This window comes from Trachypithecus francoisi, unplaced genomic scaffold (genome assembly GCF_009764315.1).
Source record: "Trachypithecus francoisi isolate TF-2019V2 unplaced genomic scaffold, Tfra_2.0 Lachesis_group3, whole genome shotgun sequence".
Lineage (NCBI taxonomy): Eukaryota > Metazoa > Chordata > Mammalia > Primates > Cercopithecidae > Trachypithecus > Trachypithecus francoisi.
The window spans coordinates 6,624,011-6,637,104 of record NW_022681468.1 but is presented as its reverse complement, the minus strand read 5'-3'; the positions used below and the strand labels follow the sequence as shown (position 1 = coordinate 6,637,104).

Sequence of the window (13,094 nt, the reverse complement as noted above, 5' to 3'; positions counted from 1 at the left end):
GGCGGAGGATGGATGGATGATGCTGGAGCCCAGCACTCAGCATTGCGCCCTGACCCACGCCGCCAGTTGGCCCTGGGACCCACAGTACCTGCCACGGCCTCCAAAGACCAAGTGTCAGTCACAGTTGGATCTTGGTGACTAGCTTCTGCCTAGGGGATGCTAGGTTCTTAGAAGGAGCAGAGAAGAGAAGAGGCACAAACTGTAACCAGACAGCTTCCTCTCCCCCTGGAAAAACATGATTGGAGCAAGAGGAAATTGCCTGGGCTCGAGGAATGTTAAGCAAATAGAGGACACTGTGGGTCCAGCCAGGCCCCGGAGTACTGAGGACACCAGAATAGGGAATAATTGTGCCAGAGCCAAGTTCATCCCATGGGGGCTTCCTGGATGAAGCAGGCCTGGAGCTGTTCCTCATCCCTCTGAGGAGCAGCCTGCCCTCTGTCCTTCCTCTGGGGAACCTGAGCTGAGAGCAGCAGGCTTAGCCCCCGGCTGAGTGCTGGAGCTGGCTGAGCCTCACTGTTGCGTTTCAGGACCCATCCTCCCACCAGGGCATCCCTCATCTGCAGCCAGCGCCCCCGTCTCATGTAGTGGGCCTCCACCGCCACCCCCACCCCCAGTCCCACCTCCACCCACAGGGGCTACCCCACCTCCCCCACCCCCACTGCCAGCTGGAGGAGCCCAGGGGTCCAGCCACGACGAGAGCTCCATGTCAGGACTGGCCGCTGCCATAGCTGGGGCCAAGCTGAGAAGAGTCCAACGGGTAAGACCTCCTGTGCGTGGGGCGGGAATGGGACCGAGGGACGCTTATGCCATCTGCAAAGCGATTGTGTTCCTTCCCCTGTCTGTGAGACGCTGAGCAAACTGCTTCCCTGCCCAAAGCTAGCTGGCCCTTGGCCCCTTTTTCTCAAATAAGAAATCGCATGGGACAGCAATTTGAAATTATGAGGTGCTTTAGTTAGCCATTGAGCCTCACATTGACCTTCATGCGAGGGGCAAGAAATATGTCCCGCTTTAGAGATGAGGAAGTGGAAGCACAAAGAGCTTGAATAATTTGCTCAAGTCACACCGTTTATAAATAGCAGATTTTGGACTCAAGCATGGGTCTCCTGAATCTAAGTCCATTGCCCTTTCCACTGTACAAAGCTGTATCCTGGCAACTAGGTCCACCTGGCTGTTTCTTCCCTAACCCTTGCTCGTATGTTCTGGAACTGTGCTTGTAAGGATAGCTGTGATACAGACCGTTGGTCTACATTGTGTTTCCTTCCCACAGAACAGTCTCTTCTCCCCTCCCTCCCTCCCTCCCTCCCTCCCGCCATGTGTCATGGCTGGTCTTGGCAGAGATACTGACCATGAGCCGCGGGCCTGGGGCGTGTCTGCGACCTGTGTGACCTGGGCTGGTCCTTGTCCCTCTGTTGATTCTGGTTTTCTCCCCTGTGGGGTTGGGGAATAATGGACTAGATGGTCCCTGAGGCCCCTTGCAGTGCTGCTGCCATAAGATTCACACGCACACAGTCCCCTGCATCCCCTTACATAGTTGCTGCTCCTTGTTCTGCCATCAGCAGCAGAATCTAAAACGTGGCCTCCTTTTTTCTCAGCCAGAAGATGCATCTGGAGGCTCCAGTCCCAGTGGGACCTCAAAGTCTGATGCCAACCGGGCAAGCAGTGGGGGTGGCGGAGGAGGCCTCATGGAGGAAATGAACAAACTGCTGGCCAAGAGGTAGGTCTCTACACCTCCCGAGACTTGTTGTGCCTAGTGGGAAGCTCCTGGCCCCAGTGCTGCACAGAGAATCCTTGCTTGACCCCAGAATCTTTGTTCCCTGGGTTTAGCCAAGCAGGGGAAACTGTTACTTAAGTTTGCCCTTCCCAAGGGGTTAGTGTGAAGCAGCAAGCCCACAGGAGTCCTCTAAACTCCAAATCCTTCATTTTAGCTCAGCAAGTATTTCCTGAAGCATCTATCATGTACTAGCCCTGTCCTGAGCAGAGATAAATTTGGAGACAATTTCAGAGATAAACACAGGAAAAAGAACAGTCCTTGCTCTTAAGATCCTAACAGAAATAAGATGTGGCCGCAGTGGTCGAGTTTGCAGAGGACACTCTGGTGAATGTGTGGTGAAGGCGCCCCATCCTCTAGGGTTCATTATGGAGGACTCACGAGGAGTTATGAAGGGTAGGAGCCCAGAGGGCATTTCCCTGAGCGACAGAGAGAGAGCAGTTCCATCTACATCCCGGCTGGACTCGGGCCTGAGACCTGGCCATGTGTGTCTGCTCGCTGCAGCAGGTGTGGCTGCAGCCTGCCATTGTGGCTCTCTGCTCTTCCCCAGATGAAACCCGAGCAGGTGGGAGATCATCCAAGTCTTTCTCAAAAGGGATGCAAAGCTTGGATTTTATTTTAAAATATGACTTGGCATCAGGAATGTGCTCACCTTGGACTACCAATATCGTGGCTCACCTAGGCACCAGAGGGCGCAGGAGCAAGCCTCTCCTGCCAGAACAGAGGAAGCTACAGCAAGGACCTTGTTCCCTTGGTAACCCCACCTCCACCCCTGCCACTTGGTTGCCTTCTCCTGGCCCTCCCAGCTGCCTTCCAATTGGCTGATGCAAGTGAGAACTTTGTGTGTGCCCAGGGTCTTCACACTGCAGTCCTAGTTCCTCTCATTACCTTCCCGTGGCTCCACGAGGATGACGCGAGATGACAGAGGCCCACAGGTGCAGGCAGCTGGTGTGGCACTTCATGGCGGGGACACAGCCTGGGTTTCCTGCCAAGGGCCTCTTTGCGTGCATCACAGATGGCAGGGAGGGGAGGCTCCGCGTGTTTCAGGGAACAGCAAGGTGGATCCGCAGCACGGGCCTCGGCGTGTGTAAATCGCCAAGACAGGAGGGAGGCTCCTGAGCAGTTTCCTGTGAGTGAGTCCAGGTGTGTGGGGCTGACAGCGGTCACACAGAGGCGAAGGGCTCCATGAGGGAGAGGCCGGGAGGGCTCACAGAAGGATGAGGACGTCCTGTGCTGTAAGGGGGACAATGGGCAGAGTTAAGGTAAAGCTGGGAAGGCCAACGCCCCCTGTGCCTGGAGAGCTAGGTGTGGAGGAAATGGACCAAAAGTCCGGCTGGAAGAGGGAGCCTCCTGGTGCAGGGCATCCAGTTTCACCTCAGAGCACTCAGAGGGGAGGATGGGCCACAGAGAAATAGAAATCGTTTTGGAAAAGAAAATATGAATGCTCTCCCTGAGTCCTAGACCAAGCTGAGGGGAAGCACCTTTCTGTCTAAGAACAGGAAAAGGCCAGTATTGCCAGGAGCCAGTGAGATGCCAGATGCTGGTGGGAGAGCCAAGGCCCTCCCGAGAACACACATGCTTTGCATAGCTCAGCAGGGATCAATCAGGTTGCTCTTTGAAATCCACCTTAGTGATGGCTCCTGGGTGGAGCTGACGATGACAATGCCCTTGCCAGGTTTCTTTTCATGTTGGTTGTCTCCTGCCTCTGAGGGCATGCAGTTGAGTCTCTCTGCCAGTAGTGGAGGACAGGAGGGAAATAAATGTGGACGGAAAGCCCCTGTTTAGCAGCACTTTTCACAGACACTCCTCCCGCCGACACCCCCTGCGAGCGGGTGGCTTGGTCAGCGTTCTGTTTCTAGGAGATGGGATGCTGGCTGCTGGGGGGCAGCTGGTGAGGTGAAAATGATCGTGGCTAGGCCAGTTAGGAGACTCTGACAGTCCAGGAAGAGATGATGGGGGCATGCAGGAAGATGTCAAAGGTAAAGACAAAAAGGACAGGCGGGTACGCAGATTTAGAGGTAGAACTGACCAGGCTGACTGTTATAAGAAGCTGGTGTCAGGGGTGGTTCCCTGGTTTCTGGGCTGAGAGACGAGGTGGGCAGACCTGTCCTGAGATGAGAGCTAAAGAAGGGGCCCCTGCTGTAGCTGAGGAGGCTGCCAGGTGGGCCCATCACAGACAGAGGCCATGGCCCTTCGCCACACCTCAGACCAGCTCCATGCTTGATGGGCAGTTCATCTCAAGTTGAAGAGCCACAGAAGCCTGTCTCTGGGGAACACTAGGGTCTGCCTGTGTAGATCTGGGAGGTCAACAGATACCACTGAGGCCAAAAAATATGGGTGAGGTTTTAGAGTACATGAAACGGGGATTCATACTGGGGAGGTGTGCGGACCGACTCAAGGGTGTCACGTGGGCCTACTCCAGGGCTCCTCTTCTGAGCATTTCCAGGCTCTGAGTGGCATTCTAGATTGGGGAGAGCGTGGCTGGGTTAACTGAGTTCCGAGACGCGAGGGCCTTAGGGTGAAAGTGTCCAATGTCCTGACCTGTGTGACAGACTGCAGCCCAGGGAAGTGCCTCTCTGTCCCATGTGGCCAGGTCTTCGGTGTCGTGGGAACAGAGCACGCCCGCCTCCCCTCCACCCCTCGGACACTGCAGCTGCCGCCAGTAGAGCTAAACAGACACAGAGGCATCTGGCCCTCTGCCTAAACCAGTTTTGTGTCCCAGGCCATGAGCACACAGAGGGCCTGGACATCTGCCTGGGCCTGGCTCCTCACCAGACGGGGCCTGGACAAGCCGCCTCCTTCACATCATCATTTTCCCCCACAGGTTTATCTGAGGACTGGGGTGGGTCTGGCAGGGAGGAGGCAGAAGAGTTCTGGGACAGTGTGAGAACGTGAGGAGCTGATCTGTATCTTCCCCTTCTCTGTGCCTAGGAGAAAAGCAGCCTCCCAGTCAGACAAGCCAGCTGAGAAGAAGGAAGATGAAAGCCAAATGGTGAGCAAGCAGCCTGCCCCATCCTCAGGCTTCCCACTGAGATCAGTGCATCGCCAGGGAGGTTCTCTGGTCTCAGGCGAGGCCTTTGGGACCTGCGTGGGATGGGCACTTCTTCAGGTGATTCACAGGAGGGCGGAGGGTCTCTGCAGCACTTGCCCCTGCACCACCCTGGCCCCAGCGACAGGCCTGCCCTCACTGAGCACCACCGACCAGACACTGCTCCACCCTTGGAGCTGCAGCCCAACAGGGGAGAAACCTGGGGCCCTGGCACTGCACCGCAGGGCTGCTTCGCCTGCCCAGGAGCCCCGGGGAGCACAGACCAGCCAGGGTCTCGTCGGGGCTGGGACTCCAAGAGTACACTGCAGTGGGGCACGTCTGCCAAAAGCCCAGAGAGGTTTTTATTTTCAAATTATTTCTGTTTCTAAAGACCCCTCTTCCAGCAGGAGCTTCAGGTGAGCTGTGGCAAAGGAGCCCTGGACCCCTAGCTCTTGTCCTTAGCAGGCAGCCCAGAGCCAGCCTGGCTGCCAAAACTCCCAACATCTGCTTCCACTTAGGGCAGCTAATTCTCTTTTCCTCTGTGTTAAGCTTTTCCTATAAAAAGACTGCTACTGACAGGGCTAAGTTTAGCCTTAACTACAAATGCCTTAAAGGTTCCACCTCAGTGCAGAATGAGAGAGGAAATACCACTGCCAGGGACCAGACTAGGCTTCTTGCCCTGTCCTCCCATTAGTCAGGGTCATGCTGGTGCTACCCTGAGGCTATGGCCCTCCCAGCTGATCTGCACCTCTCAGCCCCGTCCTGGGCACATATGGGTCCCTTGGCCCCACTAGCCAGCTCCCATTCAGCCTGTACCTCTCTGCATAAACCTTACTCCTTAAAAAACAGCCTCCCAGCCGGCGCAACACTTCACACCTATAATCCCAGCACTTTGGGAGGCTAAGGCAGATGGATCACCTGAAATCAGGAGTTTGAGACCAGCCTGGCCAACATGGTGAAACGCCATCTCTAGTAAAAATACAAAATTAGCTGGGTGTGGTGGCACATGCCTGTAATCCCAGCCACTTGGGAGACTGAGGCAGGAGAATTGCTTGAACCTGGGAGGCAGAGGTTGCAGTGAGCGGAGATTGCACCATTGCACTCCAGCCTGGGCAACAAGAGTAAGACTCCGTCTCAAAAACAAAACAAAACAACAACAACAAAAAAAAACAGCCTCCCGACCCCCAGGCCTCACAAGCTCTTCACTACTTGATCCCAGCCCTGGTCTTCTCCCCAAGCCCTCAGCACAGGCACAATTGCTTGTGCAGACTCACTGTCTCCTGCCAGATCTTAGGCCCTTGGAGGGCCAGGCCTGGGCTTCTCACACGTCCACCATTCCCGTACCTTGCACATGCTGTGGAGTTTAGCCAACTGACTTGCCATTCATTTCTGAAATTGCAGGCCACAGGATAATCACAGACATCAAAATACTGTGGCCTTGTTCCAGCCACAGGCCTGGGGCTCTGAAGACATTGCTGGCCTTTCTTAATCAGGTGCCAGTATGTTGCAGTCCCAGCCCCTGAAAACTAAAACTCTCACTCCTCTAGCTCTAAGAATGGATTTCAAAGCCCAGGGGCTTCTAGAAGAGGAACATTCTTTTTTTTTTTTTTTGAGACGGAGCCTTGCTCTGTCACCCGGGCTGGAGTGCAGTGGCTGGATCTCAGCTCACTGCAAGCTCCGCCTCCTGGGTTTACGCCATTCTCCTGCCTCAGCCTCCAGAGTAGCTGGGACTACAGGCGCCCGCCACCTCGCCCGGCTAGTTTTTTGTATTATTTTTAGTAGAGACGGGGTTTCACCGTGTTAGCCAGGATGGTCTCGATCTCCTGACCTCGTGATCCGCCCATCTCGGCCTCCCAAAGTGCTGGGATTACAGGCTTGAGCCACCGCGCCCGGCCAGAAGAGGAACATTCTTGAAACCTTCAACCCCAAGGATGGCACTCTCCTCCTCAGACCCCTGTCTTTTCTCTCTTGTTGTCGATAGGCCCCTGGCTACAGCTGGTTCTTGTTTGCCATGGTCCCTTCTCACACCCGGGACTAGCCTCTAAAGAGAGCAGGGCCTTCAGAAGATCCACACACCAAACAAGTACAGTGGGAGGGAGAGAGGCTGATGGCCGGCGCTCATTTTCTTGTTTATGCTTCCCGGCATTTCACCAATTCTCCGCAGTGAACATGCACTACGTTTATCATTAACAGAGAAGAAAGAAGGCTTATCTGAAAGACGAAAAGAGCCCCAAATGTGGAGTCCGGTGACTTGGGCAGGCACTCTGCCATGGCAGAGCTGGCCATGGGCCAGTGGAGTTACTGCTCCAAGGACCAGTTCTACCACCTGAAAACCTGCACCCAGGCTCACCGGGCACGACTGCCTCACAGACTGCGACTGCCTGAGGAGGGATTCAAGCCTCTGTGCCCAGGGACGGGGAGTGCTGTGGCCACCTCTTTCCCAGCCTAGAGTCGAAGCATAACTTCCCTTTTAAGCAGGGAGGGTTTAAAAAAGAAACATACGAGAAAAGATGATAATTTTTTAGTGACTCTGATGTCACCCTATATAGCTTTCATCGTGGCCCCCACACGTGTGTGTTCATGGACATAATCTGTTATTCAGCTGTCTTTAAAATGAGGAGGCCTAAGGACCTCATGCCAACACCTGCAGCCTGGCACCTGCTTTTGCCTCCCAACCAGAGCCCCCCAGGACCTACTCATTCACCACACAGATACGCAGGGTGTTCCTGATAGTGCCAGGCCTCTTCTCGTGTGGGGACGTAGTGAGCAGAGGAGACAAAGCAAAGACCTCTGCCACGGTGACAGAGGTTCTTTGCTTCGGAGTGGAATGGCACGGCAGGCTGGGAGGCCACCTGTCAGCAGCTTGAATGCTGTGCATCCTGCTCCATCAAGTGGAAGGGTTACTCTTAATACTTAATCAGCGGCGCGTACTTGATACTGAAAAATCATCCTGATGCACGTGCCGTGCATGATGAGTGTTAGGTGTTCCACGGCTGGGTGAACACGTCCACTGTTTGAGCATTGCCACAGACCTATGACACGGGCAGGTGTGTGTGCTGCACAGGGGGAGCAGGCCACTCCACGGGGTGCTCACGAGAAGTCAGATGACACACGGGAGGCATCCAGCCCACGGGGGCTCGGGGCTTGGGGCTGTTGAGGGGCAGAAGGAAGTTCTGCATCACCCTGCGGAGAACCTAAAGCTCCCTGCAGCCTTCCTTCCCCAGGTTTGTCCACTGGCTCGATGCACTCCCCACTGAGATTTTGAGTTTTCACTTTTCAATATTTAATGTTTCGCTAATTATAAAAGTCATGTGTGTTCATTGGGGACATTTGGAAAACTGAGGTTTTATGAAGTGTCCAGTGATGTCCTGTCCTGGCCCCAGGTGGCCTTCCTAAACAGACTTCCTTCTTCTCCATTTTAGGAAGATCCTAGTACCTCCCCCTCTCCGGGGACCCGAGCAGCCAGCCAGCCACCTAACTCCTCAGGTGAGAGAGTGCCCCCGGCTGACCCCACTGAGGCATGAGGTCTCAGAGTGGGAGGGGGGGACCCTTCTGAGAGGATCCTCTGATTCAGCCTCTTTAGTATGCCTGAGCAGAGGGCCAGGCCGCTGAGAGGCCCAGTTCTGAAGGGTCCTCCAGAGCCTCCCCCAGGAGCCTATGCGGGAGCACAGGAAGTGTTAGAGCAGACCCACTGTGAGGGGTCCCCAGGGTGACCTGCACGTCACTTTCCCACCAGGACCCTGAGTCCCGCATGAGGGAAGGCACTTGCCTGACAGCACATACCCAGGGTGGGAGTTTGTGTCCAGGGCTCCTGAGGCTGGCCAGGGCCAGTGCTCTTAAGCAGTGTCAGTGTCAGGACTCATGTCTCCCGGTGAAACACCAGCTGATGACTGACATTACAGAGATGGCAGTAGATCTTGCTCCACCCGAAACGCAGCCCCTTTCCTGGCTCAGGTTTCTCTCTGTCTAAGCTGTGGCAGATGGGAGGTCATTAGGAGAGCATGATGAGGCTTCGCAGTGGGAGGAAGACCCCAGGGTTGTTCATTCGACAACCATTTTTGCAGCACCTGCTCTGTGCCAGGCCTGTGCTCGTGAGCATAGCGAGGAGAGGCAGGGGCATCAGGCTGCCCTAGCTGGGCAGAGGAGGCTCTTGCCAGCTGTTCGTGTGTGTCTCTGGGGCATGCTCGGGTTGGGTGTCGCCTCCCTGTGAGACTGCACCCCATGTCCTCTCCTCCTAAGACTTTGCTTGGCATGTTGATCTGCCTCCTCTGGTTGATGAACATGATCAATGCCCCACCCTGTTTGCTTCTTCCAATAGTGCAGTGAGTGGGCTCCCTCGTTCTCATCTGTGTGGAAAGTGGTTTGCTCAAGGCCACACACCTGGGACATGTCTGTAGCCCCAGGTCTAGTGCCTGCAGGCCCAGCGCCTGTCCCGGAAAGTGGCTTTGTGGAAAACTGCCTCAATCCCACAGTTGGTCTGCAGGGTGCCAAGGCTCAGCTCGGGGCCAGGCAGCTGCCCCACTACCCTTAGAGATTTTGTCTTCTGCCTCTGCTCATCCTGCAAAGTCAACAAATCTTTTTAATGCAACAAATGCAACAAATCTTTTGGAGTAGAACAAAATATAACCCAATACCACTTACCTTAAAAAAGAAAAGACAAGCCAGCCAGAATGGGACAGAGCCACGCGCAGCATTAGGGACAGACTAGGGAGCCCCTCAGTAGCAGGTGCCAGGCTAAGGGGCCTGGCCACCGCCCCACATGTGGGAGCAAGGCTGTGCTGCGATGTCCAGGGAGGTCCTGTTTGCTCACCCTGTGGCTCCAGTCACTGGGTCCCTTACCAGCAGGCTCACGTTCCAGAGAGACCTGGCACAGTGAAGGGCTCAGAACCAGGTCACAGGTCAGGGTCAACCTGACCTAGGCCATGGGAGACTGAGAACAAGGAGCCAGGTTTTGGCTCGACTCAAATCAGATCTTCCTGCCACGGGGCTCTGCACCCTTGGCATGGGTGAGGGCTTCCTGTTGGGATGTTTAGGGGATTGGGGTGGCTACTGAGTCCTCTCAGCTGTAAGGTTCTTCATCCATGAAATGAATTAACAGAGGCTGGCCGGAAGCCCTGGGAGCGGAGCAACTCGGTGGAGAAACCTGTGTCCTCGATTCTGGCCAGGTGAGCTGCCCCGGGAAGGCCTGAGTGGTGAGGCTGGTGGGGCAGAGGTGGGCGCTGGCGCCGATTCACGTGTCTGTTTCATTCCATTGCCGTAGAACCCCGTCTGTGGCAAAGAGTCCCGAAGCTAAGAGCCCCCTTCAGTCGCAGCCTCACTCTAGGTACCGAACAACCCTCCTGCTCACATGTTCCCCAGGGTTTGGGGCTCCTCTGTCCCTCATCCCGTGACTAACACCTTTGCACCCTGTCTCACATCCTGGCATTTAACAGCTTGCTCTGGGAAGGTGATCTGTTCTTTCAGACCCAGGACCTTGGGTCCTGACAGCTCCTCCTCCTCCCTCTGAGGGCAGTGACCAAGGAGGGCAGTGACCTGTCCACAGAGGTAGTGCAGGAGGGCCAACCTGGAGTCCCAGCTCTGGACTCACTACGTGTGACAGTGGGCAAGTTAGGGGACCTCTCCAAGCCTCTCTTTTCCCCCCACAAAGTGAGGTGTGTGAACCCCTGCTGCACAGGGCAGTGGTGGGGACAGCTGTGCAAACAACAGCTGGACATGGAGTGTGGTCACTAGCCAGGGCCGCACACTGCAGTTCAACTAGTCCTATCTCTGGCCCTGAGCCCCACCCCTTTCCTCCAGCCCAGAGTCCTTCCTCTGCGTCCAGCACACACAGCCAGTTTCCCCGCAGACATGCTGACCATATTTCCCGAGTCAAAAGCTGGCATGACAGCATGATAGAATATTTGGAACTGTGGTTGCCCAAAAAGGCAGAGGCAGTCAGCCACATAGTATCTGGAGGCACATGTGGCCTGAATTTGAAGGCCTCTAGAACCTGCATCAAGAATGTCTCCATTGCCACCACAAATTGAAGGGAAGCCACCCTTGTCACAGAGCAGGAGGCATTGAAACTGGCCTTGCAGAGCTAAACAGGTGGCGAGCAGAGCAGAGCCTGGCCTGGCCCTGGCGGCAATGCCAAGACCAGTGCAGGTGGACAGAGATGAGGCAGTCTTAGCGGTCAGCTGGGGCTTGTCGAAGGCTTATGGTCAGCCGGGCCGTGTGCTGGGGACAGTCCCTGCCTGCAAAGAGCACCGCGTGCTCAAGGCCACTGTGGTCCTGAGGAGTGCTCTGGAGAGGGCGCGGGTCACATGGTGGAAGGGACAGGGTGCTTTGGGGAGTGGGGTGGGGCAGGCCTCTGCCGGGAGCTGGCATTTTCGTTGACCCGGACGAGGAGGAGTCTGCTGTACGGAGATCATGGGGACAGCCTTCCAAGCAGAAGGAAGGGTAAGTGCCATGGCCCTGAGCCTGCAGCCACCCGCGAGCTCTCCCACACCTCGGAGTAGACAGCAGGCCATGGGGCGGGGGAATGGGAAGGGTGAGGAAGAGGGTGTGAGGGAGCGTGGAGTTAGAAGTTTAGATTGTATTCATGTGCAGGGTGTGAGGGAGCGAGGAGTTAGAAGTTTACATTGTATTTATGTGCAGGGCCGTCAGGGAGCTTGAGGCACAGGGTGCCATGATGGTGGCTGGGGAGGGGAAGGCAACCAGAGTGGGCAAAGCAAGGGCCCTGGAGCAGATAGAGCAGCAGGGGGAGCCTGCAGTGCTCCCAGCAGACCCCGCCATGTCCTGCTGGTGCAGCAAAGGCAGGCTGCCATGTTGTGAGTGGCCAAGGGTCGCTCACTGGGCAGGAACATTGTCAAGGCCATTCATGCTTGGAATAGGGTCTCTTTTCAGCTCTGAGACAAATCTGTTCTCTAATTTCCAGATGGCTCCAAGGGGAACGTGTACCACCACCCCTCTGGTGTGTTGCATTGCTTAGGAAGCCTGCTGTGTTTCTCACTGGGTGGCTATCAGGGCTGCAGATGGAGAGGGCCAGGGCCTGGCGAGGTGGAGCAGGTGGCCCAGGTGTCATGGAGAGGGCCAGGGCCTGGCGAGGTGGAGCAGGTGGCCCAGGTGGCCCAGCAGTTGTTGCTGGAATAGGGTCTGGAACCCACAGGAGATGCTTGAAGGACCCAGGGGCCTCTGGCTGGATGCGTTTGACTCTCAGGACCCAGAATTACAGACCTGTTTAGGGCTAGGCTTGGCCTCTTTCTTGAGCTCATCTGGAGGGTGTGGGAACACGCATTCTTCATCCTTATTCTCCCTGGCTGTGGGCAACAGTGGTCCTCAGAGTCACCAGATGGTCCTCATCTGTGCCCGTGACCCCTCAGCAGCCAAGGCTGGCCCTGCCAGATAGATGTGTGTGTGCCCATGGTCACACCCAGGGGCTCATGCCACCTACGTTTCCCTGAAACCATGGGCTCCAGCCTCCATCCTGTCCATGTGCGAGGGAACTTGGGTCCCAGCAGTGTGTCTTGCAGCACCAAGTCACGTTGAAAAGACCAGATAGACAAGCATTTTGCCAAGATCTTCCAGGGAAGATGCATGTGTGACGCATTAACATTCAAATCAGGCCGGCACTGCGCTCATGCCTGTCATCCCAGCAGTTTGGGAGGCCGAGGCGGGAGGATCACTTGAGCCCAGGACTTTGAGACCAGCCTGGGCAACACAGTGAGACCCCATCTCTACAAATAAAATTTTTAAAAAGTAGGGCACATGTCTGTAGTCCCAGCTACTTGGGAGGCTAAGGTGGGAGGATCACTTGAGCCTGGGAGGTTGAGGCTGCAGTGAGGCATGATATGCCTCTACACTCCATCCTGGGTGATAGAGTGAGACCCTGTCTCAGATAAATAAAAATAAAATTCAAATCAGTTTACCTTAGTTCAGAAACTTTTCAAAGAAGTAGTCCATGCAAACTACCTCGAAAGAGCAAAACCAGCCAGGTGCAGTGGCTCACACCCATAATCCCAGCACTTTGGGAGGCCCAGGTGGGTGGATCACGTGAGGTCAGGAATTCGAGACCAGCTTGGCCAACATGGTGAAACGCCATCTCTACTAAAAATAACAAAAGTTAGCTGGGCTTGGTGGCACATGCCTGTAATCCCAGCTACTTGGGAGGCTGAGGTGGGAGAATCGCTTGAACTTGGGAGGCAGAGGTTGCAGTGAGCATAGATTGCATGCCGGCTCCAGCACCGGGGGTGCTGGTGTGTGTCAGGAGCGCGCCTCCGGGCTGGTGTCAACTGTGCAACTTCACCTTGTACCTCCTGC

General features: G+C 55.5%; 1 protein-coding gene and 1 long non-coding RNA gene across 10 annotated transcripts in view; both read left to right on the top strand.

The window, feature by feature from the left end:
* Positions 1 to 13,094, top strand: part of EVL (Enah/Vasp-like) — a 180,833-nt gene that overhangs the window by 164,265 nt on the left and 3,474 nt on the right. For 6 of the 9 annotated variants that reach the window (XM_033191347.1, XM_033191343.1, XM_033191345.1 and 3 more), the window contains 6 exons: positions 528 to 757; positions 1,593 to 1,714; positions 4,700 to 4,760; positions 8,219 to 8,282; positions 9,895 to 9,961; positions 10,057 to 10,119. In XM_033191347.1, coding sequence (XP_033047238.1) covers positions 528 to 757; positions 1,593 to 1,714; positions 4,700 to 4,760; positions 8,219 to 8,282; positions 9,895 to 9,961; positions 10,057 to 10,119 — 607 coding nt within the window. The remainder of the gene's footprint in view (positions 1 to 527; positions 758 to 1,592; positions 1,715 to 4,699; positions 4,761 to 8,218; positions 8,283 to 9,894; positions 9,962 to 10,056; positions 10,120 to 13,094) is intronic. The other 3 variants (XM_033191350.1, XM_033191346.1, XM_033191349.1) reach the window with 2 other exon arrangements.
* Positions 11,241 to 12,518, top strand: LOC117071394. The gene is made up of 2 exons (XR_004432278.1): positions 11,241 to 11,834; positions 11,883 to 12,518. It is a non-coding gene; the product is annotated as an uncharacterized LOC117071394 (long non-coding RNA).